Source organism: Cervus elaphus, chromosome 5 (assembly GCF_910594005.1).
Source record: "Cervus elaphus chromosome 5, mCerEla1.1, whole genome shotgun sequence".
NCBI classification, from domain to species: domain Eukaryota; kingdom Metazoa; phylum Chordata; class Mammalia; order Artiodactyla; family Cervidae; genus Cervus; species Cervus elaphus.
Window position 1 is genome coordinate 95,510,185 of NC_057819.1, and position 25,751 is coordinate 95,535,935.

Here is a 25,751-nt window from a genome sequence, read left to right on the forward strand (position 1 = left end):
TTTATTATTTAAAAAAAAAAAGCCTTAAAAGAGCTGTCAGTGGGGAGGACTCCAGAGCAGATCTGTGCCCCAGTTTTGAGTTTCCATGCTGCCACTTGGACAAGCCTCTTCCAAGGTTCTTGGTTTTTTACCTGTAAAATATGAACAATAACAACCGCCCTTCCTAATTCACTGAGTGTTGTCAGGGCCAAATGGAATGTTATTGCTGAAACATTTTGGAAAATTAAAAGCTCTTTCTTTTGGAAGGCGGCATGGAGGCGGTGAAGGGACTTAGTGTGAAAAGTCCCAGCTCTGCTCCGGGTTTCTTATCGGTAAAACCAGAGCGAGGTGGTTGTGGTGGCGGCGGCGGCGGGGGTGATCACCTGGTTAAAGGCTGCCCTCTCTAAGGGAAACCCTCCCTAGGTCCGCGTCCCAGCGCTTGAAGGAGGAAGTAAGGAGGGAAAGGGAAGTCTCGTGGGCAGCTCATAGCCCCCACCCCTGCCCGATTCAGCCCCGGAGGAAGCGAAGCCGCCACCAGGCCTAGCAGGGCGAGGGGAAGGAGCCGGCGCCGAGGCTGGCGGGCCGTGGCGCGGCCTAGAGGAGGCGGGGTCCCCGGGCTCAGTCGAGCCACGTGCGGTTGTTTCCGCGCCGGGGCGATCACGTGAGCAGCGTCAGCTGACCCGTCACGGAGGAGCCCGGCGCTGGCGCCCGGTAACCCCCGCCCGGCCGCGCCCGGAGCGCAGGACCCTGAGGAGGGGTAAGACCGCCCCCGCGGCCCGCCTCTGTCCCCGGCCCATCCCCGCCTCCTCCGCCTCAACCCCGTCCCTCGCTCATCCCCACCCACCCCGCCTGGCATCCCGGAAGCCGAGGCGAGGGGGGCTGTGGCCGGGCTCAGCCCCGCGCCGCCCCTAGGCGGCCAAGAGGGGATGGCCCTGGGGAGCAGGGGGCGGGAAGTAGCGCTTACCGCGAAGGGTGAGGGCTGTTCACTGCCCCCGAGCCCCGACATGGAGGAGCTGCTCCGGAGCGTGGAGAGGGACCTGAACATCGATGCTCGGCAGCTGGCTCCGGCCCCGGGGGGCGCGCACGTGGTGGCTCTAGTGCCCGCGCGCTGGCTGGCCAGCCTCCGCGAGCGCAGGCTGCCCCCGGGACCCTGTCCGCGCGCCGAAGGCCTGAGCGAAGCGGAAGTCAGGACGCTCTTGCAACGCTCGGTGCAGAGGCTGCCGGCCGGCTGGACTCGAGTAGAGGTGCACGGGCTGCGGAAACGAAGGCTCTCCTACCCGCTGGGCGGCCTGCCTTTTGAGGAGGGGTCCGGCAGCCCGGAGACCCTCACTCGCTTCATGCAGGATGTGGCTGCCCAGAATTATCGCAACCTGTGGCGCCACGCGTATCACACTTATGGGCAGCCCTACAGCCATAGCCCTGCCCCGGCGGCGGTCCCTGCCCTGGATTCAGTGCGACAAGCTCTGCAGAGGGTCTATGGTTTCCCTTTCCTGCCAGTGGGTGAAGCTACGCAGTGCCCCTCATATGCCAGAGAAGGCCCCTGTGCCCCTCGGGGCTGCCCTGCCTCTCCCAGCCTTCTGAGAGCCGAGGCTCTGCTGGAGTCGCCCGAGATGCTCTACGTCGTGCACCCGTATGTGCAGTTCTCCCTGCACGACGTGGTCACCTTCAGCCCCGCCAAGCTGACCAACAGCCAAGCCAAGGTGCTCTTCATTCTCTTCCGTGTGCTGAGGGCCATGGATGCCTGTCACCGCCAGGGACTGGCTTGTGGGGCCCTGTCTTTGCACCACATCGCTGTGGATGAGAAACTTTGCAGCGAGCTCCGCCTGGACCTGAGTGTTTATGAGAGGCGCAAGGAGGCGGGGGATGAGGAGACCCGGGAAGCAAGAAACGGGGCAGGCGTTGAGCCTGGCGAGGAGGGACGACGGGGACCCGGGTGTCCCACCTGCCAGGAAGAGCTCCGGGGCCTCGTGCTAGACTGGGTCCACGGCCGCATCAGCAACTTCCACTACCTCATGCAATTGAATCGGTTGGCGGGTCGGCGGCAGGGGGACCCCAACTACCACCCGGTGCTGCCCTGGGTGGTCGACTTCACCACGCCCCGTGGGCGCTTCCGAGACCTGCGCAAGTCCAAGTTCCGCCTCAACAAGGGGGATAAGCAGCTGGACTTCACATATGAGATGACCCGGCAGGCGTTTGTGGCAGGGGGTGCAGGCGGCGGGGAGCCACCTCACGTCCCTCACCACATCTCCGACGTGCTTTCTGACATTACCTACTACGTGTACAAGGCCCGGCGCACGCCCCGGTCGGTGCTCTGCGGACACGTGCGGGCGCAGTGGGAGCCCCACGAGTACCCGGCCAGCATGGAGCGGATGCAGAGCTGGACTCCAGATGAGTGCATTCCCGAGTTCTACACTGACCCCTCCATCTTCTGCTCCATCCACCCCGATATGCCTGACCTGGATGTGCCGGCCTGGTGCCGCTCCAACGAGGAGTTCGTGGCTGCTCACCGGGCGCTGCTGGAGAGCCGAGAGGTGTCCCAGGACCTACACCACTGGATTGACCTCACCTTTGGCTACAAATTGCAGGGCAAGGAGGCTGTGAAGGAGAAGAACGTGTGTCTACACCTGGTGGACGCCCACACGCACCTGACCAGCTATGGCGTGGTGCAGCTCTTCGATCAGCCGCATCCCCAGCGCCTGGCGGGGGCCCCTGCCCTCGCCCCTGAACCTCCTCTCGTCCCCAAGCTGTGGTTCCAGACCATCCAGGAGAGCACAGGCCGGGAGGACTTCCCTGCACAACTTACGAATGGGATGGGCAGGACGGTTTTGGAGGCCACTCCCTGTGAGGCTGGCTGGGCCAGGGACAGGCCCATGGTAGGGGAAGATGACTTGGAGCAGGCCACAGAAGCTCTGGATTCCATCTCTCTGGCTGGGAAGACAGGTGACCAGCTGGGACCGTCTCCCTCCTCCACTTCCTCCAGTCAAGCCCCACCAGGCCTCTTGCCTTTCTCAGGGGCCTCAGCCTCTCGACCGGGCCGTCGGAACAGAGCTGCTGGGGTGGACCCCGGAGAAGGTGAGGAGGGCAAGATTCTTCTTCCCGAGGGCTTCAGTCCTCTGCAGGCTCTGGAGGAGCTGGAGAAACTAGGCAACTTCTTGACCAAAGGCCTAGGGGGCCGCTTGGAGGTGCCTGAGCAGCCCCGGGTTCAGCCCCCCGTGCAGCTGCGGGACCTCTTTCATCGGGACATGCAGGCGCTGGGGGTCCTGTTGGCTGAGATGGTGTTCGCCACCAGGGTCCGGACACTGCAGCCTGACGCGCCTTTGTGGCTACGCTTCAAGGCTGTGCAGGGGCTCTGCGCACGCCATCCCAAGGAGGTCCCGGTGTCTCTGCAGCCCGTGCTGGACACACTTCTGCAGCTGAGTGGCCCTCAAGGCCCCGTGGTTGCAGGGAGGGGCAAGCTGGACCCACTGTTTGCGTACAGGCCCGTCTCCCAGGGATTGCCCCCACCCTGCCCCGCCCAGCTCCTCAGCCCCTTCAGCTCTGTGGTCCCCTTCCCCCCATACTTCCCCGCGCTGCACAAATTCATCCTCCTGTACCAGGCGAGGCGCGTGGAGGACGAGGCCCAGGGGCGGGAGCTGGTCTTTGCTCTGTGGCAGCAGCTGGGTGCCGTTTTGAGTGACATCACCCCCGAGGGCTTGGAGATCTTGTTGCCTTTCGTGCTGTCACTCATGTCTGAGGAGCACACGGCCGTGTATGCAGCCTGGTACCTATTTGAACCTGTAGCCAAGGCCCTGGGCCCCAAGAATGCCAATAAGTTCCTTCTGAAGCCTCTCATTGGGGCCTACGAGAGCCCCTGCCAGCTCCACGGCCGCTTCTACCTGTACACCGACTGCTTTGTGGCCCAGCTGATGGTGCGGCTGGGCCTGCAGGCCTTTCTTGTCCACCTCCTGCCCCACGTCCTGCAGGTGTTGGCTGGCGTGGAGGCCTCCCAGGAGGAAAACAAGGGCCTGGCGGGGGCCGCCGAGGACGAGGAAAGTGGGCTCCCGGGGGCCGGGCCCGGGTCCTGTGCCTTTGAGGAGGAGATCCACATGGATGGGGAGCCTGCCGCCGCCTCGGGCCTAGGGCTCCCGGACTACATGTCTGGCGTCAGCTTCCACGACCAGGCTGACCTCCCCGAGACGGAGGACTTCCAGGCTGGGCTGTACGTGGCCGAGTCCCCTCAGCCCCAGGAGGCTGAGGCTGTGAGCCTGGGCCGGCTGAGCGACAAGAGCAGCACCAGCGAGGCCTCCCTGGGCGAGGAGCGGGCGGCCGACGAGGGGGGCGTCCCGGTGGACAAGAGCAGCCTCAGGTCAGGTGACAGCAGCCAGGACTTGAAGCAGAGTGAGGGCTCCGAGGAGGACGAGGAGGAGGAGGAAGGCTGTGTGGTGTTGGAGGTGGGGGAGGGGGAGGGCGAGCAGGAAGAGGTCCCTGAGGCGTCCGAGCTCACGCTCTCCGACACTGTGCTGTCCATGGATACGGTTGTGGCTGGCGATGGTGGGGCCAACGGAGAGGAAGAAGAGGAGCCACTGACCGAGCAGTCGGAGGGCAAAGAACAGAAGATCCTTCTTGGTGAGTTCTCGGGCCTGGAGGTGTTGGTCTGACGGTCATCATCTGCCGAGCCCCTACCCTGCACCGGGCAGTGGATGGAGCCGATCCACACACAGCAGAGATGCAGGCCTGCCCTCCTAGAGCTCCATCTAGTAGGGGAGATGCCACGCTATAGGCAGGAGTTCTGTTAGTGCTGCGAAGAGCATGGCTGGGTACTACGAGGGAATGTAAAGTGAGGCTTAGATCTCGTTTTCAGGGGTCAGAGACTTCCTTGAAAGGAGCGCTGGTGGAATTCACTGAGGAGGAGGAAGCTGGGTAAACATGGTAGGGTCTGTGGTGGGAAGAGCATTCCAAGCAGAGGGAACAGCATGTGCGAGGCTCTAAGGCTGTCGTGGTTCCATTCAAGAATCTGTGAAAGGCCAGTATAGTTAGACTGAGAGAGTGAAGAGAAATGGAGAGGGTGGAGGACACCTCCTCCTCTAGGAACTGGGGGAGAGTCACTCTAAGGGTAACCTTCCTGCAGTTAGTGCCCAAGTAGGGCTTCCCTTGTGGCTCAGCTGGTGAAGTATCTGCCTGCAATGCAGGAGACCTGGGTTCGATCCCTGGGTTGCGAAGATCCCCTGGAGAAGGGAAAGGCTACCCATTCCAGTATTTTGGCCTGGAGAATTCCATGGACTGTATAGTCCATGGGGTCCCAAAGAGTTGGACATGGTTGAGCGACTTTCACTTCACAGAGGAGCCTGGAGCTGCCCCAAAGCCAGGCTCCTACAGGCAGCTCTGCTAAAGGGAGTGTGGGGCCTTGGGGCTACCATGCTCAGGCTGGGCTCCTGGGTGGAGTTGGGACCAGCGTCACTAGGTGGGGCCCATGGGGTGGGGTGGGGGAGTCGTGAGCCCCTATTATCTGATGAACTCAGGGACTACTCCTGCCCTACAGATACGGCCTGCAAGATGGTCCGCTGGCTGTCTGCCAAGCTTGGCCCCACTGTGGCCTCTCGCCACGTGGCCCGGAACCTGCTCCGCCTGCTGACGTCATGTTACGTTGGTAAGATCGGGCATGGGGCTTCCTTCAGCCCTTTGTCTCTCTGGCCCCCTGTAGTGGATCCTCCCCGCTCTCGTCTCAGACCTCCTCCTGGCCAGGTCCTGGGTCCCAGTCTGCTGTGAGCTCCTTCCTTCCTTGGGTCGGGCACGGGGATCCCCAGGCTGGAGTGAGCAGGAGCAGTCACTGAAGTCCCTGAAGGGCTCCTCCCTGTTGCCCTCTGCGGGCTACTCAGGACTGCTGGCCCTTCCTTGGCAGGGCCCACCCGGCAGCAGTTCACCGGGGGCAGTGGCGAGAGCCCCCCGCTGAGCGTGGGCAACATCTATCAGAAGAGACCGATCCTGGGCGATGTAGTGTCGGCGCCCGTGCTCAGCTGCCTCCTGCACATCGCCCACCTCTATGGGGAGCCTGTCCTCACCTACCAGTACCTGCCCTACATCAGCTACCTGGTCAGTTGGGGTCTGGGGGTGCTGAGGAGGCTGAGGGCTGACCCAGGACCTCTGGGGGTTCCAGGGGGTCCATGGGGTCACCTGGCCCTCATCCGCTCTGTGGCCATAGGTGGCCCCAGGTAGCACCTCAGGCCCCAGTCGACTGAACAGCCGCAAGGAGGCAGGGCTGCTGGCAGCTGTGACGCTGACCCAGAAGATCATCGTGTACCTCTCGGACACCACCCTCATGGACATCCTGCCCCGGATCAGCCACGAGGTCTTGCTGCCCGTGCTCAGCTTCCTCACTTCCCTTGTCACGGGGTAAGTCTCTGCCCCCCGCACCCACCATGGAGCAGCCCAGCAGAGGGGGCTACCCCGGGGTGGGGTGGGGGTGTCAGACCTCCTGGGTCTCATCCTGGCTGGGTGACCTTGAGCAAGCCACACTTTTCTGTGCCTCCGTTTCCTCATCTGGTTGGATGAGCTGGTCTTACAGCCCCTTTCGTTTCCAGCTTGTAATAGATTCTGGACAAATCCCCTAGACTGGGGAGCACTGTAGCTTATCAGCTCTATTTGCAGGTTCCCAAGTGGAGCCCAGGCCCGGACTGTCCTGTGTATGAAGACCATCAGCCTCATCGCCCTCATCTGCCTGCGTATCGGACAGGAGATGGTCCAGCAGCACCTGAGTGAGCCCGTGGCCACCTTCTTTCACGTCTTCTCTCAGCTGCACGAGCTTCGGCACCAGGTGGGCAGATGTGCCTGGCAGCTGCAGGCTGGCCAGTGGTTGCGGCCTCCGCTAACTCCCCGGGGCTTCCGGCCCACAGGATCTGAAGCTGGAGTCCGTGGCCCGCAGTGAAGGCCAGCTGCCAGAGGTGGCTTTCTCCGATGGGCAGCTGCGGCCGGCGGACCCCGCCCTGCTGGATGAGCTGCAGAAGGTGTTCACCTTGGAGATGGCGTACACAATCTACGTGCCCTTCTCCTGCCTGTTGGGTACTGCCGCATCGTGTCCCCTCCCAGCCTCTGCAGCTACCGTTATTCCCCTGGGAGGGCCCCACCTTCTGTCCCTGGAGTCCATAGTGGTTATTAGGCAAAGTTTTCTGGGTCAGAGCAAAGGGGTTTGGCCTTAGACCTTTCAGTCCCAGTGACATATAAACAGAGACTGAATTCTGGCCAGTTGAGGTGGGGGTGCACAGGAGTGGCCTAGCCTGTCCCTGGGGCAGGGAGCGGAGTCAGGCTGCTGGACTGATGTCTTAGGAGCTGCCCAAGAGGAATGAGCGGCCCACCGTTCACGTAGCTTCCTGTGCGGGCCTGGCCCTGTGCCGAGCGTCTTGTATGTTATCACCCTGAAGAGTGTGAACAGCCCCGGTCAGATGTGCTGCCATCCCCACACTGACGTCTGAGCCGTGGGAGGCAGAGCATCACCTGTCTTGGTCCCCGTTCTGTTTCTGATGCCCGGTGAGGCACCCAGCACACAGAAAAGATGCTCACATGTCCATGCTGAAGGTGTGAATCCAGGTTTTCCTGAAGGGAGGAAACCAGCTCAGAGACGAAGAGTGACTTGCTGAGAGTTGCACAGCCAGTATCTGCCCTGCTGCTGTGGTTCCTAAGCCCCTTGGGTGGGTGGTGGCAGTTGCTGGCCATCCCCCTTCATCTCAGGACCTCTCCTGCTCCCATCCAGGTGACATCATCCGGAAAATCGTCCCCAACCACGAGCTGGTGGGGGAGCTGGCGGGGCTGTACCTGGAGAGCATCAGCCCAAGCAGCCACAGCCCTGCCGGCGTGGAGCCCACCGCGCCCAGCACCGGCCCGGAGTGGGACCCCCAGGGTGGGGGCTGCCCCCAGGACGACGGGCACTCAGGGACCTTTGGGAGCGTCCTGGTTGGGAACCGCATCCAGATCCCCGATGACTCCCAGCCTGACAGCCCTGGCCCGCTGGGCCCCATCTCTGGGGTGGGTGGCGGGGACCCCGGCAGCCAGAGTGAGGACAACGCACTGAAGCGGGAGCTGCCGCGGAGCGCACATGGGCTGAGCGGGAACTGGCTGGCCTACTGGCAGTACGAGATTGGCGTGAGCCAGCAGGACGCCCACTTCCACTTCCACCAGATCCGCCTGCAGAGCTTCCCAGGCCACTCGGGGGCCGTCAAGTGTGTGGTGCCCCTGAGCGGCGAGGACTTCTTCCTGAGCGGCAGCAAGGACCGCACTGTGCGCCTCTGGCCGCTCTACAACTCCGGGGACGGCACCAGCGAGACGGCCCCGCGCCTCATCTACGCCCAGCACCGCAAGAGTGTCTTCTTCGTGGGCCAGCTCGAGGCCCCACAGTGCGTGGTGAGCTGTGATGGGGCTGTGCACGTCTGGGACCCCTTCACAGGTGAGCGGGCCCAGGTGAGGCCTGTTCTGTAGCTGCTGTCCTTTCCACCAAGGGTGGAGGGTTAGGGTGTAACGGTGTGTGGTTGAGGGTGATGTAGTGAGTCCACAGAATGGAGCATTTAGGACTTGGAATCCATCAGACCTGAGTTTGAGGGTCTGCCAGCTTCCTTGCTGAGTGACCTTGAGCAAGTCCCTCTGCTGCTGGAAGCATCGGTATATATGTGTGGGTGTGTTTTAATCTTTTGGCCATGCTGCCAGCATGTGGCATCCTAGTTTCCCGACCAGGGATTGAATCTGTGCCCCCTGCATTAGCAGCGCAGAGTCCCCAGCTACTGGACCACCAGGGAAGTCCCTGGAAACATCAGTTTTCCCATCTGCAAAATGGGAATCAGAACAAGTGCTTAAGTAGATGATGCCTAGAGGTTTGGGTTAACATGTAGCGTGTAGTATCCTGGTTGGTAAACAGTTGCTTGCTTATTTTATGTCATCATTGTAGAGAGAAAGAAGGTTAAAAAGCAGGGATTGGGGGGATGGAGTAGTATCAAAGCAGACGGTGGAAGGTGTAGCTTTCGGCCACAATTTGCTATGTGAAGAGAGAAGCCTGGCATGGCCACGGAGATGTTAACAGAAAGGTGGGAGGGTCAAAAAACATCCTTAGTATTCATTGAGATCTGGGATGTGGGAAGCAAGTATGGGGTGGGTAGGAGGGATAGAGGAGAAGGAAGTGGCAACCCACTCCAGTATTCTTGCCTAGAGAATCCTGTGGACAGCTGAGCCTGGTGGATTGCCATCTATGGTGTCGCACAGAGCTGGACACAACTGAAGCGACTTAGCATGCATGCATGCATTGGAGAAGGAAATGGCAACCCACTCCAGTATTGTTGCCTGGAGAATCCCAGGGACAGAGGAGCCTGGTGGGCTGCTGTCCAGGGGTCGCACAGAGTCAGGCACAACTGAAGCGACTTAGCAGCAGCAGCAGCAGGAGGGATAGGAGGAGTTGGGGCTCTTGCATCAGTGACTGGAATCCCAGACCCACCATGCCTTTCCTTCACAGGGAAGACTCTTCGCACGGTGGAGCCATCGGACAGCCGGGTGCCCCTGACCGCTGTGGCCGTCATGCCCGCCCCCCACACCAGCATCACCATGGCCAGCTCTGACTCGACCCTGCGCTTTGTGGACTGCAGGAAGCCAGGCCTGCAGGTCAGGGGCGTCCTTTTTTCCAGCCCTGGCCTGGGTGCCTGGCAGGGAGGAGAGAAACCCCTTCCCCGACCCCTGCCCCCCAGGAAGAGAGGAGCCCAGGGCGGAGTTTCTCATTGGAGACAGATCACCTGCAGCAGCAAACCCTCCGGGGTGGGGGTGGGACTCTGGCCTGGGATCTTGGGGGCCTCCCCTTGATGCGTAATGAGGCTCTGGGGGTTGGAGGCTGAGCTGCACCTAGAGCAGGGAAATGCGGGTTGGACTGGGCGGTGGAGGCCCAGCTTGTCCTCCTCTGCCGGCAGCATGAGTTCCGCCTGAGCAGCGGGCTGAACCCTGGGCTCGTCCGCTCCCTGGCTGTCAGCCCCAGTGGCCGTAGCGTCGTGGCCGGCTTCTCCTCGGGCTTCATGGTGCTGCTGGACACCCGTACGGGCCTGGTTCTGCGTGGCTGGCCTGCCCACGAAGGGGACATCCTGCAGATCAAGGTGACGGGCCAGGGCCCCTCCCCTCCTGCCTGACTGCTCCAGCCCTCACCTCTGCTTAGGGTCCACCCAGGACGGGCCCCCCTGCTGATGTCCTTCATACCTGCCAGAGGACTGACAGGCAGGGCGGGTCAGGAGCCAGGCTGCACCTTAGGGACTTGGGCAGGAGGTGGGCCCCGGGGGCGGGAACCAGGGGGCTGAGCTGACCCTGAGCTTCCTGGAGATGTTCTAATGAGTAACCCTTGTCCATATTTGTCTTACTTGGGGGATCAGGGGTCAGGCCCTGTCCGTGACCCAGTCAGGTTAAATAAAGCTCAGCTGGGAGGCTGTTTACTGCCCCCAGACCACTGAGCAGAGTCCATGCCCCTTTCTGGGCTAACCTTGTGGGGGAAGGGGCGGGTCAGGCCTGGGAATCCTGCTCCCACCTCCACCCCCGCCCCGTTTTTTCAATCACAGACCTCAGGGAGGTCCAGGCAGGGAGGAACCGGGGCTATTTGTGGGAGGGTTTTTCCAGGCAGCTGGGAGTTCCTCCCCGACCTAAGTGGCAGCCAGGGGACATGCACTGCTATTGCTGGGGGCTGGGCACCCCTGGCTGCCTCCAGGTCCCCGTGGGTTCTGTTGTTGTTCAGTCACTCAGTTGTGTCCAGCTCTTTGCGACCCCATGGACTGCAGCACGCCAGGCTTCCCTGTCCTTCACTATCTCCTAGAGCTTGCTCAAACTCATGTCCACTGAGTTGGTGATGCCATCCAACCATCTCATCCTCTGCTTCCCCCTTCTCCTCCTGCCCTCAGTCTTTCCCAGCATCATAGTCTTTTCCAATGAGTTGGCTCTTCACTTCAGGTGGCCAAAGTATTGGAGCTTCAGCATCAGTCCTTCCAATGAATATTCAGGGTTGATTTCCTTTAGGATTGACTGGTTTGATCTGGGTTCTGGGTGCCTCTAAATTTTGACTTCCCAAGAAAGCATCAGGAGGTCTCTGGGGTCAGCCTGGGTGTTAGTCCTGGGTCTGCCACCTACTGGCTCTGTGACCTTGTATGATGACTTCACTTTGCTGAGCCTTAGTGTTTTTTTCTCTGTAAAATGGAAACAATAGCACCTATCTCATAGAGTTGTTATGAAGGTTAATTGTGGTAAGATGTTTAATGTGCCTGAATAACACCTGACATAGTAAGCGCCCAAGTTACAATGATGATTGGGTGGATGATGCATTAATATATTCATATGAGCTGACATTAATATAATGTGGGAGGGTGGCAGCCTGTCCCTGACTCAGGATGACACGTCTTCCTGGGAGGAGATGTGGGAGAGAACAGGAAGACTCCTGCCCCCGCTGAGGCTCTCCCCTCTCCCTGGCAGGCAGTGGAGGGCAGCGTCCTGGTCAGCTCCTCCTCCGACCACTCCTTGACGGTCTGGAAGGAGCTGGAGCCGAAGCCCACGCATCACTACAAGTCAGCCTCTGACCCCATCCACACCTTCGACTTGTACGGCAGCGAGGTGGTGACCGGCACTGTGGCCAACAAGATCGGCGTCTGCTCCCTGCTCGAGCCGCCTTCCCAGGCCACCACCAAGCTCAGCTCTGAGAACTTCCGCGGCACGCTCACCAGCCTGGCCTTGCTGCCCACCAAACGCCACCTCCTGCTGGGCTCAGACAACGGGGTGGTCCGCCTCCTGGCGTAGGCTGAGGCGAGTTCTGGTCAGGTGGAGACAGGCACACATCCTCCAGGAAGCCGTCCCTCATCTTGTTTCCCCAGCAGCTCATTCCTGGCAAGCCCCAGGCCCCATGCCCTGGGTAGCCACGTGGCCTGCCAGCTAGGGTGGTGTGGGAGTCTGGGCTCCTGAACCCCCAGAGCCATGGAGGCCCCCAGAGGGGATCTCATTCATGACTTGGGGCCATGCTGCTTGGAGCCAGCAGGAAGCAGATGAGAGAGCCTGGCAGGGGCTTCCCTGGTGGCCCAGTGATTAAGACTGTGCTTCCACTGTAAGGGGCGTGGGTTCGATGCCTGGTTGAGGAGCTAAGATCCCACATACCGAATGGTGTGGCCAAGAAATAAAAATAAAAAAAAAAAAAAAAAAAGGGAGAGCCTGGGAAAGTACCGCTGCCCTCCTTTCTCCCCATCTCCGCCCTCTGTGTCCTCATGGGGACAGGATGCTCTGGGGAAGGGGAAGGAGACCCCCTGCTAAGCTGTCTCCACCATAGCCCGCCTCCAGCTGGCTCTCTCTGACCCTGTCCTGCAAGGATAGGGAAGCTGCCCCAGTCCAGGACACTGACGGTGCTTGGACTCCAGCCTCTAAGGGCTGACCACGGTCCAGGAGTTAAGAGCCTTGGGCTGGGCTCTTAAGTGTCCACCCAGCCAGGCCCTGGCCAGTGTGGGACCAGTAGGGGAAGAAAGAGGGCAGGACCAAAGGAGGGCAGATGGATGGGGCCAGGTGGTGCCTGCCTGGAGTGATCCCACACCTTGCCTGCCCACCCCTCACCACAGTGTTTGTGCCTTGAGCTGATGAGGCAGCCTCTGGGTCCAGAAGCCTTGGGGGAGGGGGTCCAAGACCCTGAAAGAAGGGGCGAAGAATCATCTCTGCATCTCAGGTCTCCCTCCCCCAGGGGGACAGGAAGACCCAGGTTTCACAGGCCCTCGCATTCTGGAGCATAGATGAGGTCTGAGGCTGGACCCCTGCTGCCTTCTCACTATTTGCAATAGATGTAAATATGATCAATAAATCCTGTGGAAGAGCCATGGATCCGAGTGAGGCTTTTCTTGATGGTGGTGTTGCGGGGAGGAAAGCTGCGGACCCCACAGCTTCCGGGACAGGGAGGAGGAGGGGAGGCATCCTGACCATGGTTCTTCAGGCGGTTACAAGATCCATGGCTTCTGGTTCATGCAGCCCAGAACCCTCACCCTGAGGAGGGGAAGGAAACATTGCTTCCGAGGAGGTGGGATGCTAGGAGAGGCTGTGTCCCTAGCTGGCATCTTTTTTCTCCCCTCCCCCTGCCTTCTGGTCCCAGGCTGGAGGCAGCCAACCAGGTGCCGGGACATGGGAGGACCAGGGATTCGCATCCTGCATCCTGATCCAGGTCCCATCCCTTGCCTTTTGCAGCTTCCCCTTCCCTCTTCTTGGGAGGGGGAGGCAGTTCTGAGGAAGAGGCGAGGACACTGGAAGCCGGAACCTGAATGTGACTCTCAGCCCAGCTCTACGTCCTTGGCCAGGTCACACAGCTTCTCTGAGCCTGACTAAAGTGGGGATAAACCCCCACTTCGCGGGTCACTGAAAATCCTCTGTCCTTGGGTCTAACCCTCCGATTGAAGACAGCCTCTTTGACTGTCTCCCTGAATCTCCTTTCTCCAGGCTCAGGTGGGACCCACCTCTCCCGGGGTTCCAGTTGGCTGTCCCAGTATTAGATGCCCTGGTGGGAAAGGGGCTTTTGGTCCCAGTATCAATGTTTAACCGGATGTGCAGGTCAATATTTACCAGAAGAGAAGGCAACTGGAACAGTGGTTGGCTGAGAGCAAAGGTCCTGGTGGGAGGGGCGGGCTCGGCTGGGCTGCCTGGAGCCGGGGCAGAGCGTGGGAGCACCAAGCGGGGCCGGAGGGACGTTGTGTACAGCAGTGAGGAGCCTGCAGAGGTAAGGGCGGGGGGGTGCCTTGGCCTGGAGCTGCCCACCTTGCTGAGAGGGTCTGGACTGAGTTTATTCAGGAGGTTTGTGACTCCCCAGCCTCCTGAGATGATGAGGAGCCAAGGTTGGGGCTTTCAGGGGGAGTCTCTTTGGGAAGTGAAAAATCAGAGGTCTTTTTCTTGGCAGGAAGATTAAAAAACCCAGGTTGGAGATTGGGGCCCTGGCAAAGGGTCCTTGTGTGGGATGCGGAGGGGGCCAGGGGTGAGAGAAGGACATTTGAGATGGGGGCGGGGTGGGGGTGTGTGCAAGACTCGCTCTGGGGCCAGACCGAGACCTGCCCATCCCCACCAGTCATCCTGGCTTCCCGGAGTCAGCTTGGGACTAGAGCGGGGGCTGAGGCCTGTGTTTTCCGTAAGTCCAAAGGTGGCTCTGGCCACAGTCATTCATTGGGCTCTGCCGTTGGGTCAATAAGGCCAGTCTCTGGCCTAGCTCACCACCCCTGCTGAGACCACAGGTCTGCCCACCCTTGTGGATAAGAACAGGCCAGCCAGAAAGGGGGGTTGGATAGGAGCTCTGGGGAGGGAATTCCAGTACAGAGCAGGCTTCAGGACAGGCCTCCCAGAAGAGGGGCCTGGGGAGGCTGACAAGAGCCATCGCTGTGTGCTGGCCTGTGCAGTCAGGGCTCACCAAGACCGAACTAGGTTGGTCTCCACAATTCATGTGGGAGGAGGAAGGGGCTTTTGCCACCATTTTACAAGATAAAGCAGAGCCCAGAGAGTTTAAGGGACACGTCCTGGGTCCTCTGCCAAGAGGCGAAGCCTGGATTCAAACCCAGGTCTGACTCACAGCTCCCGGCCTTGAGGAATGGGGACTTTTTCTGTTTGGGTAATATTTTCCGCCATGAACCAAAACACTTTCAGGGCATACAGTGTAAAAAACCAGAAAACACAAAAGGGGAAAAAAGCAGTTCAGGAGAGAGTTGGAGCAATTCGCAGCTCAGAGAGGGACACCGTGGGCGTGGGTACTGCAGCTGGCGTTGTCCCCTCTGCAGTGATGGCTCAGGGCTCCAGCTGCCCATGAGCCCGTGGGTGGGATTCCTCGGCGGGTGTGGGGGTGAGGCAGGAACAGAGCCTTCCCGTCCCGCACAGGAACATGGCGCTGCTCTGGGGGCTCCTGGTGCTCAGCCTCTCCTGCCTGCCAAGCCCGTGCTCAGCGGTGAGCCTGGGTCGAGGTCTGGGTGGGACAGGGCAGCAGTTTTGGGAGAGGTCGAGGGTCTTGGGGAGAGAGTCGGGGGGGGGGGCGCTGGGTTGAGGGAGGTCTTGGCTTCAGGGGTTCCCTCTCCTCTCCCCCTCCCTCTCTCAGCAGTTCTCTCCTGTGAGCGCCATGGAGCCCTTGGGTCTGCAGGTACTGGGGAATGAGAGGCAGGCTGGGGAGGAAGGTCCCCAGGGGCCTCCTCTGTGGCTGGTGCAGGGTGGGGGGCTGCGGGAAGGGCTGCTCTCCATCTGCTTCCTCCTTCCTTCAGCTAATGGGCGGGCAGGCCCAGGAGAAGCTGCCCCCACTTTCCCTCCTCAAGCTGGGCAACCAGGTACAACCAGGTGGGGCTGGGGAAGAGTGGGCGGGACCCGCGGGAGGAAGGCAGATCCGAAGGGCAAAGGGAGGGGAGGGTGGCAGTGAGGCTGAGGCCTGAAGGGAGAGGATGGGAGGGACCAGAGGGAAGGACCTAGCCCCCAGAATGCCATTGCCCATGTCTGGACCGAGACAAGGCCCTGCTGTCCCCAGGGGCTTTGAAGGAAATCTTCAATACAGAGCTGACCCCTTGACCCCATTGCTCCTCCCCCCCCATCTGTCCCTGCAGGAGCCAGGTGGCCAGATTGCCCCGAAGAAGGCCCCAGGAGAATGCAAGGCGTCCCCAACCCCGGAGCAGACACGCAGGCTGGCCCAGGCCATGATGACCTTCACCACAGACCTCTTCTCCCTGGTGGCCCAAAGCTCCACCAGGCCCAACCTCATCCTGTCGCCTCTGAGTGTGGCCCTGGCACTGTCTCACGTGGCACTAGGTACTGGGGCAGCAGACCAGGAGAGCTGGGAGGCCAGTAGGAACTCGCCTCCTTCCCCAGAGCTTACTAGCAGGCGCTTCCTCCATCAGGGTCTCTTGAAAGTTTGTTAAAAACACAGATTCCTGTCTCCGTGAATCAGAGTCTCAGGGACTGGGCCCAGGATGGGCCTCTGGTGATTTTTATGCAAGAGTCTGGCAGTTCCAACGTCTCTTTTGGACTGGAGGGTCTCACGGTGGGACAGAGTCCAGAGAGGGAAGGCGATGAGATGAGGTCACCCAGACTGGCAGCAGCAGAGATGGAAGTAAAACTTGGGTGTCCTGACCCTCAGGAGGTGGGAGGAGACAGTGTGGTCTCATGGGCATACTCATTGTCGGTATTCAAGGGGGACAGGAGCACTTCCCTGGTGGTCTAGCACTTAAGACTCTGCGCTTCCACTGCAGGGGACATGGGTTCAATCCCTGGTCTGGGAACTAAGATCCTGCAATGCTGCAAGGCACAGCTCCCTGCCCCCCCGCCCCCCGCAAAAAAAGATTAGGAAAAGACATGGGGGTGGGAATGCCCACTGCTGCTGTGTCCTCCCCGCTCAGGTGCTCAGAACCAAACGCTGCAAAGGCTGAAACAGGTGCTGCACGCAGACTCAGGGCCCTGCCTCCCCCACCTGCTCAGCCACCTCTGCCAGGAACTGGGGCCTGGGGCTTTCCGGTTGGCTGCCAGAATGTACCTGCAGAAAGGTAGGTTGGGTGATGGCAGACACTCCCTAGATAGCTAAGTAGTGCTCTGGGGTGGACAGGGTGAGGGAGACGGGCATGGGCTCAGGCGGTTGGTCGGAACACTGGTGGCTCTGGAGCCCAAGTCCTGGCAACAGCCTGCGCTCCCTTCTGTGTAGGATTTCCCATCAAAGAGGACTTCCTGGAACAATCAGAACAGCTATTTGGTTCAAAGCCCATGAGCCTGACGGGAAGGAAGGGGGAGGACCTGGCAAACATCAACCAATGGGTGAAGGAGGCCACGGAGGGGAAGATCGAGGATTTCCTCTCAGATCTGCCAGATGACACAGTGTTGCTTCTCCTCAATGCCATCCATTTCCAGGGTGAGCTCCTCCCCTTCTTGGGTCCCTGCCTGCAGCCCCTACCCCTGCCCTGTAGGCAGGGCCAGGCTGGGAGGCGGCGGGGAGGGTAGGAGACAGGTCACTGTGTTGCTGGGAGGAGGCCCAAGAGCTGGATGGGACTTTCGCGGAGAGTTCCCTAGGAGGAGCGCATGGCAACCCACTCCAGTGTTCTTGCTTGGAGAATCCCCACGGACAGAGGAGCCTCAGTCCATGAAGTCGCAAAGAGTCAGACACGACTGAGCGACTAAGCACAGCACAGCCTAGGAGTAGTAGTAATAGCAGCGTCAGTCATGTCCAGCTCTTCGTGACAGCATGGACGGTAGCCCGCCAGGCTCCTCTGTCCATGGGATTCTCCAGGCAAGAATACTGTCTTCAGAGGATCTTCCCAATCAGGGAACTGAACCCGGGTCTTCTGCATTGCAGGCAGATTCTTTACCGTCTGAACTATAGGGAAGTCCTCCCTAGGAAGAAATGAAGTCTAAAAAAACCTGGGGTGATGGGGGGATGTTCCTGGGAGCAGAGCAGGGTAGGGGGAATGGAAGCCCAGATTCTGCAATCGCTCCAGAGAAGACACCTCAGATCACCTGGGTATCGCCTGGCACACCACTGCCTGGTGCCTTACCCTCCACCTTTTGTCCCTTTAATGGGTTCTGGGTGGAACGGAGAAGAAGCTGGTAGTGTAGACCTACCTTGGTCCCAGTCTAAACGGCCCTGCCCTCTGTTGGATGCAGGCTTCTGGAGGAGCAAGTTCGACCCGAACCTCACACAGAGAGGCACTTTCCACCTGGACGAGCAGTTCACGGTGCCGGTGGACATGATGCAAGCCCTCACATACCCACTGCACTGGTTCCTGCTGGAGCAGCCTGAGATCCAGGTTACCCTTGACTGCTCAGGCCGGGCCTGGGTGCTGGGAGGTGGGGAAGGAACTGTGTAGCTGTGGGCCACCACAGGGCTCAACAGTGCACCCCACCTTCCTTGCAGTCTTGTCACTGGGGCAGGTGGCTCTGAAAAGTCTCTCTGGGCCCTCACCCAGGGGGACTGAGGCTTGAGTCTCTTTGAGGTTCATTCATTGGGCATTAGCTGTGTGCAGACTCTGTCCCAGGCACTGTGGTTCAGTGGAGAACAAGGAAAACCAAATCCAGAGAAGACACACAGTGCATGAGCAAACACAGATCAACAGGATAATTTCAAAGAGTCGGGGGAGGTATTTTAGCTAGAGTGGTCAGAGAGCCTTCTTTGAGGAAGGGACACTGTTGAGACCCCTTTGGCTGTGGGGATTCATTTCAAGGACCTGTGGGTTGTGGGGCAGCACAGGGCCTCAGAAGCCCGAAGCCTTTGAGATGCGACTTGAGCTCTCACGCATGCTCCTTAGAAGGGAGGGTCTGATTGGGAAAGCTTCTTCAGCTTCCTGATGGAGCATTCTGATTAGAGAGAGTGCTATGCCTGGCTATCTCAGGTGCAGCCTCCCTTGCTCCTAGCCTAAACATGGTCCCCTTGGCCTGAGCGAGCACTGGTCCTTGGGCCAGTCAACTGAGATGGCAGTGTTGGTTAATTTCACAAGGCCACAACTGAGAGGGGCTGTGGGCAAGATGGGCCCCCTGGAACAGTGTTCCGGCTTCTCTCCAGTTTACCCTGACACATGGACCGTGTGGTTCACCTCCCCACCAGTGCCTTTCCTGCTGTCCTCCCCACCAGGCTGTGTCCTGCCCACACTTTCTTCACCCTTTAATTTTTAAAATTTTTTGTCTGTGCTACTTGGCATGTGGAATCTCAGTTCCTCAACCAGGCATTGAACCTTTGTACTGGAAGCACGAAGTCTTAACCACTGGACCACTAGGGAAGTCCCTTCCTTCATCCTTTAGTCTCCATCCTTTGCCCTCCTTGGCCCTCCTTTTCCTCGAGCCCTCTGCAGGCCGGCCCAGGCAGCCAGATGCTGGCACTCCCCCTCCCACCAAAGGGGTCCTGCCCCCTGGGTGCTCTGCCTGGAGCCCGAGGAATCACATCCACTAGGGCCTGTGGAGCCCACTGGTTTTCACCCTTCTTGAGCTGCAGAAAGTCCCATTCACATGAAATCTTACCCCAAATCACAGTATAAATAGGCAGCCAGGCAAGTCACTGTTGGAGGAGAAAGGAATAGAGAGGGTACCACCCTCCACCAGGGAAACCTGGTCCATTGCACACAGGGAGGAAGCGAGAGGTGGACACCGGGAGTTCCTCATCCCGAGTCATGGGTTGGCTGGCACCAGAGGAAGAGAGAAAACCACCATTTATTGAGTGAGCACTGCCTATGTGCAAACACTCTGCTAGAAGCTTTAACAGTGTATCTCTTTCCGTCACATGTCAGTGGGCAGTGTGGGCAGGTAGTGTTACTCTGCCCATGAGGAAGTGGAGGCTCAGGGAGGGAGGGCCCCGGAGGGCCCCCCTCCCCCGACACACCTGTGAAGGATGGGCTGTCTCATAAGGGATGCTGGCCCAGCCCACACCTGGGCCTGGGTGCTTCTGGCCCTCATGGTGTCTCCTTCTCCTGTCTGTAGGTGGCTCATTTCCCTTTTAAGAACAACATGAGCTTCGTGGTCCTGATGCCCACCAGCTTTGAGTGGAATGTGTCCCAGGTGCTGGCCAACCTGACCTGGGACATTCTGCACCAGCCCTCGCTGCGGGAGAGGCCCACCAAGGTCCAGCTGCCTAAGCTGCGTCTCAAATACCAACTGGACCTGGTGGCCACCCTCAGCCAGCTGGGTAAGGAGGCTGGGCATGGGACAGCCCCCCTCTCAGGCTAGGTGGGGCGGGTGAGGAGAAAGCTTCCAGCTTGCGGGTCAGAGTCAGAGCTAGCCTTGTATCCTGGCCTTTTCTGGGGCTTAGGGAGGTGAGAGCCTTTGGCTCCTCTGTCCTGGGGAGGGGTGGGTGGCCCGGCCCTTGAGGGCCTGCTCTACCCAAGACTGAGCTCTGTAAAGAATCCTGAGTGGAGAGCCAGAGTGGCACAGGAGCTTCCCTGGCTCCCCTGCAAGAGGCACGGCAAGCCCACCATGTACAAGGAGCTCAGTCTTATGGGGTGGGCAGATGAGGAGTCAGGTACTTACAATTCAGCATAAGTGTTAAGATAGAAGGCTTCTCTCCAGTTCACCTGGGAGAACATCAAAAAGGCACCAGACACCTGTCTGGACTTTGGGGTAGGGAATCAGGGAAGGCTTCCTGGAGGAAGGGGCCTTTAAGCTGATACATGAAGGTTAAATAGGAGTTAACTAGCCCTCTGTGAGTTCAAGGTGTTCCCTGACCAGGATGCCAGACACTCTCCCAGGCAGGTCCAGGCAGCCTATGGGGCAGAAGGCAGCTCTGACCAGCCATCTGCTGCCCCGGGGCAGGCCTGCAGGAGTTATTCCAGGCCCCGGACCTTCGTGGGATCTCCGATGAGAGGCTGGTGGTGTCCAGCGTGCAGCATCAGTCGGCGCTGGAGCTCAGCGAGGCCGGCGTGGAGGCGGCCGCGGCAACCAGCACAGCCATGTCCCGCATGTCCCTGTCCTCCTTCATCGTGAACCGCCCCTTCCTCTTCTTCATCCTCGAGGACAGCATGAGCCTGCCCCTCTTCGTGGGCAGCGTGAGGAACCCCAACCCTGGCGCGCAGCCGGAACGCAAGGAGCAGCAGGACTCTCCCGACGGCAGGGACTCTTTCCAGGATCACAAAGGCCTCCCCCGCGGAGACAAGCCCTTCGACCCAGACTTGAAACTTGGGCCCCCCTCGGAAGAGGATTACCCTCAGCCCAGCAGCCCCAAGTGAGGGGCTGTGGCCTCTAGCAACCCGAGTCCCTGCTTGGACCAACCTCTCAACTCGTGTGACTCTTTCCAAAAACAGCTTTGTGGGATTGGGGCTGGGGGCCTGGGGAGGGCAGTCTGGGAGAGGGGAGGAAGGGAGCCGTTCTCTTGTCTCCTCTTGGGGAGTTTGGGGTGGGGTGGCGCTGGGAGGAGGGTAGGCGTCAGGGAACCATGGGCCTTGGTCCCACATCGCTTCTTCCAACGGGGCCCAGAGGGTGTCCTGGTTTGGGGCTCAGACAGAGGGGCAGTGGTGGATCGTTTTGTCGGGAAGGTAGGTAGTTTATTCCCTAGGGCAGCTGTGCGCCTCCACACCTGTTTATCAGAGAGGGAGGGGCAGGGAGGAGGGGACACCCTGGCTGAGGAGAGGGGGCAGCCGTCTTGAGGTTGCACAACACGGGTGGAGGTTGAGCTCCCCGCACCACTGCCTCCGTCCGACCTGAGCTGCCCAGGGCCCGCCAGCCTCCCTCCCACTGTCACCTTGGTCTCCCTGCTGGTCCTTGGAGGTCCCAACACTGCCAAGACTCCTTCCTTCTCCCCTCTGCCCCCTCTGCGCGGCATCTCAGCGGCTGAGAGGGTGGGGAAAGTGGGGGGCATTAGCTCTCGAAGGCTCTTTTGTAAAGTTTTTGTAGTGATTTTTACACCACCTGAATAAAGAATGAATGGGCCTGTCTGCTTTGATGTCATTGTTCGGGGAATGGGTGGGAGCTCGGGGGTGCTGGGGGAAGGCGGGAATGAGGCCACGGAGCAGACGCGCGGAGAACCAGGCTGGGCTCCGGGGCGCAGCCCTGCCGGTGCCACGTCTGGCCTCTGGCCGCTCGCCAGCCCTTGTCCAGCGCGCAGGCCCTCTGACCTCGCCAGCCTGGCCCTGCTTTCAGCCTGGTCCTCTCTCTGGGCCTCAGGCAGCCGGCAACAAAGGTGGCCCAGAATAGCGCCAGCCTCCTGGTTTGGGAGAAGAACTGGCAATTAGGGAGCTTGAGGAATTTCTAATTACACGCCAGCCCCCTCTGTCAGGAGCTGGCGCCCGCCAGCCAGGCAGGCGGGGGAGCAGGCGGCTGGGAGCATGGGCTCCAGCTGGAGACTATCAACGCCTGAGGATTTGGGGGAAGCGACTGGGGGCTCCTGGGCGCAGGGCTGGGGCCACACGGCTGTCCACGCGGGTGGGCGCTTGTCTGGGAGTGCAGGCTGTCTGTGTGGCAGCAGCCACTTGCAGCCCTGTGGTGCAGTGGTTAAGAGCAAGTCCCTAGGACGGGCTCCGGCTTCTAACAAACCAGCAGGGTGGGGAGATGAGAAATAAGTCAACAAGTGACATATATGGTGTGTGAGAGAGGGATAAGAGCTCTGCTGAGACGTGAAGCAGGGAAGGCCTCCCTGAGGAGGTGACTTTGGAGCAGAGACTAGAAGGAGGTGAGGGCAGGCACCAGGGGGACATCCTGAAGAAGAGCGTCCCAGGAAGAGGAGTGGGAGCTGCCCAAAAGGTTTAGGATGAGCAGGAGATCCGTGGGGGCTGGGGAGAGAATTGTAAAGAGATCATTGGAAAATTATTGGAACAAATCGGCCAGCCCACCAGCTTAATTATCCCACTCCTGAGTTTTCTTCAGTTCTGTCTATTCAGGCTCTAGCCACCATTTGGCTCTAGTCATCACACCCAGGTTCTCCCTGCTGATGCTCTGGCTGCCTTGACTGCGTCTTCTGCCCTGTAAATACTTGTCAGGTGCCTCTGCTGGGTCCAGCAGCACCCCATGCTCTGGGGCTGCAGCGATGAAAAAGCCGACAAGATTCTCCCCCGCAGAACCTAAATCTGGTGGTGGACTGGTCTAGTCCAGCAGTCCCCCACCTCTGGGATCTAATGCCTGATGATCTGAAGTGGAGTTGATGTAATAATAATAAAGTGCACAAGAAATGTAATGTGCCTGAATCATCCCAAAATCACCCCCACCCCCCTGGGTCCGTGGAAAAACTATCTTTCACAAAACCACTACCAGGTACCAAAAAGGTTAGAGATGCTGGTCTAGACAAACAAGTTAAAATTTTGGATTGAAGTATAGGGCTTCCCAGGTGGCTCAGTGGGTGAAGACTCCATCTGCAATGCTGGAGATACAGGAGAAGCTGGTTTGATCCCTGGGTCAGGAAGATCCCCTGGAGGAGGGCACGGCAACCTGCTCCAGTACTCTTGCCTGGAGAATCCCATGGACAGAGGAGCCAGGCAGGCTACAGTTCATAGAGTCACAAAGAATCAGACATGACTTAGCAACTGAGCATGCATGCATGCATAGTAGCTGAAGTGTAATGAGTTGGACACGACATAGGAATGGAACAACAACAAAAGTGTAATGAATTTGTTTCATGAACTGAGCACCCCTGTGCAACCAGTACCCAGATCAAGAAACAGTACTCACTCTCCTAACTCCTGATAATAGACTAGTTTCTCCTGGTTTTGAACTTGAAATAAAAGAAGCATGCAATCCGTGCTCCCTTGTGCCTGACTCTTTTTCATTCAACCTCCTGTTTGTGAGATTCATCAGTGCCATGTGGATGGCAATTATTCACTCCCTGTGGAAGACTTTAATTGAGGGGCGCCATGGTCTGAAGTAAGCTCTGGAAGGCTCATTTGGCTGTTGTGTGAACAGACATCGAGGGACAAACGCAGGAGGAGGGAGGCTGGTTAGCAGGCAAGAGTCGAGTCGTAGGTGGCTTGGCCCAGGGTGCTGGCTGTGGAAATGCAGGGAAGTGATCAGGCTTCAGGTATATTGTGCAGGTAGATGTTACAGAATTTGTGCATAGATTGTACTGGAGATGAGGGAAAGGAGAGGCTCGCTGATGTGGGGTTCATGATTCAAATCCCCGATTTTTTCCTTGAGAAGATGAGATTTACTGAGATGGGAATCTGAGTGAGGGACAGACTTTAGGGTTGATTGGAGATGTCCATTTTGAACATGACTGAAATGCTATATTAATACAGAGCGACCATATGTCCCAGTGTGCCCGGGCAGTTCGAGTTATGTCTGTGGTTCCAATTTAATTCACAGCACCTATTTTTGAACTTGGAAGTGTTTGGATGATGAATTATATGCTCCTCTCACTTGCTTGACATCCATGTGGTTATGTCAAAGTCAAGGCTGGAAGTGTGTATTTGGGAACATACCGATGCTTTGAAAGTCACAGAACTGGCTGATGTCACCTAAGAGGAGATGGAGATGGAAAGAGAAGAAAGGGGGTCCCAGAATCAAGCCAGCAAGGAAGATGGAAAAGATGGGGCTTGTGAGATGGAGAAAAATAGGAGGATGTAGGGAGTCAGGGTTTCAAGAAGGAGGAAGAGTTGGCTGCCTGCAGCCAAGCAGAGATGTCTGCTCCTTTGACAGCAGTTTCAAAGGAGAGCTGGGCACAGAAGCAAGTTGGAGGTTGAGGAGGGAAAGCGCTAAGGCTGTGCAGATGCAACGGTAAATAGCTCTGTCCCATGTGGGTGGGAGGGAGGATGGAGAATTGGACAGTAGCTTTAAGGGATGCGGCAATAAAGGCAGTGCCTTTAAACAGGGGAGTAACAGAGGTTGTTTTAAGGCTGTGGAATGGTCCTTCAGAGAGGGGTACATTGATTATGCAAGAGCGGGGCGACCTATACAGTGCTGCTGTGACATTCTTGCTACGTCCTTGCTCACATATGCAGTCTTTTTGGCTCAATCACTTAGAAGTAGAATAAATGAGTTGTGGGTTTGTGTTTTCTATCTTTCACTGCCGGGGCTGCCACATACAGTCACTATTACTATTATTTTGAAATTTTGGCTGCTCCTGGTCTTTGTTGTGGCAGTGGGCTCAGTTGCCCTGCAGCATGTGGGCTCCTAATTCCCCGACCAGGTACTGAACCCGTGTCCCCTGCATTGAATCCTTTTTTTAAAAAAAATATTTACCTTGGAGAAGGAAATGGCAACCCACTCCAGTATTCTTGCCTGGGAAATCCCATGGATAGAGGAGACTGGAAGGCTACAAAAAGTCGGCTGTGAAGAGTCAGATATGACTGAAACAACTGAACATTCCCACATACACTAATGTATTATTGTAAAAAGATAAAACAAAATTGAAAACCAGAAAAAAAAAAAACTTATTTGGCTGCGCCAGGTCTTAATTGGGGCACGCAGGGTCTTTTAGTTGTGGCACACAAACTCTTAGTTGTGACATGTGGGCTCTGGTTCCCTGACCAGGGATTGAAACCGGGTCACTAAGTGTGGAGTCTTAGCCCCTGGACTGCCAGGGACGTCCCATGCTAAATACGGTTATGCACAACTTTGCCGTTTGTTGCCAGATTGTTCTTCAGAGGGGTTGTATCAATTTACATTCTCATAAGGAAGGCCCAAGAGATCCTAGCTGTCCGCATGCTTACCAGTACTTGTATTCTCAGACATTTCAGTTTAGCCCATCTGAAGAGTGTGAAGTACACTCATCAAAGTATGGTTTTAATTTGCATTCCCTTGATTAGCTGGTGAAAAAAACATCTACTCATAAGTTTATTGGACACTCAGGAGTCTTCATCTGTGAATTACCTGGGCCTGTTTTTCTGTTGAATTGTTTTTATTTATGTTTTTATTGATTTGTAATTATTGCTCTGTTACAGTTAGTAATCTTTTTTGTCAGTTATCTGTGTTACAAACATTTTCTCTTCGTGTGAGGCTTGTCTTTTCATTTTGTTTTATGGTACCTGTTCACGAGAACAAGTTTTTAATTTTAGTGCCAAATTTATCAGTCTTTCACAATTTGTGCTTCTTTTGGTCTCTTGTCTAAAAAAGCATTCCTATTCAGAGATCACAAAGAAATCCATCTATACATTTTTCTAAAACATTTACATTTTTTTCCTGTTGTGTATTTCTGTTTGTACTTGTTTTTTTTTTTTTTTTTAATGGAAGAGAAGGAACGAGTGGCTTTATTTCTTTGCCAGGCAAAGGGGAAACACAGTAGGCTAGTGCCTCAAGAACTGTGGCCCCTGAATTTTTTTTTTAAGCCATTAAAATTATCTTTGAAAGGATTATTATTATTATTATCTGTCTCCAGGGAGTGTGGACTCAGGTGACTAGAGATCAGAGTGAAAAGAAGACATTGTCTTTAGATAGTT

General features: G+C 57.8%; 2 protein-coding genes across 5 annotated transcripts; both read left to right on the plus strand.

The window, feature by feature from the left end:
- The first annotated feature begins 531 nt into the window (after positions 1-531).
- Positions 532-12,804, plus strand: WDR81 (WD repeat domain 81). 3 transcript variants are annotated; one of them, XM_043903351.1, is made up of 10 exons: positions 532-4,584; positions 5,498-5,605; positions 5,858-6,048; positions 6,158-6,348; positions 6,604-6,769; positions 6,849-7,014; positions 7,703-8,392; positions 9,446-9,591; positions 9,891-10,070; positions 11,425-12,804. In XM_043903351.1, exons 1-10 carry the CDS (start codon positions 906-908, stop codon positions 11,743-11,745), a joined length of 5,838 nt encoding a protein of 1,945 aa, XP_043759286.1. In that variant the 5' UTR covers positions 532-905; the 3' UTR covers positions 11,746-12,804. The 3 variants fall into 3 exon arrangements, 2 of the variants coding, with proteins under 2 accessions (XP_043759286.1, XP_043759287.1); XR_006341199.1 differs by lacking the exon at positions 11,425-12,804 and having other exon boundaries at positions 539-4,584; positions 7,703-8,406; positions 9,891-10,029; XM_043903352.1 differs by lacking the exons at positions 9,446-9,591; positions 9,891-10,070; positions 11,425-12,804 and having other exon boundaries at positions 539-4,584; positions 6,849-6,959; positions 7,703-8,165.
- Positions 12,805-13,550: 746 nt separating this feature from the next.
- Positions 13,551-21,323, plus strand: SERPINF2 (serpin family F member 2). Of its 2 annotated transcripts, none has more exons than XM_043903353.1 (10): positions 13,551-13,687; positions 14,827-14,893; positions 15,041-15,082; positions 15,201-15,263; positions 15,534-15,735; positions 16,323-16,466; positions 16,622-16,825; positions 17,575-17,717; positions 19,378-19,582; positions 20,206-21,323. In XM_043903353.1, the coding sequence occupies exons 2-10, from the start codon at positions 14,831-14,833 to the stop codon at positions 20,616-20,618; spliced, it is 1,479 nt and encodes a 492-aa protein (XP_043759288.1). In that variant the 5' UTR covers positions 13,551-13,687; positions 14,827-14,830; the 3' UTR covers positions 20,619-21,323. The 2 variants fall into 2 exon arrangements, with proteins under 2 accessions (XP_043759288.1, XP_043759289.1); XM_043903354.1 differs by having other exon boundaries at positions 15,044-15,082.
- Positions 21,324-25,751: the final 4,428 nt, after the last annotated feature.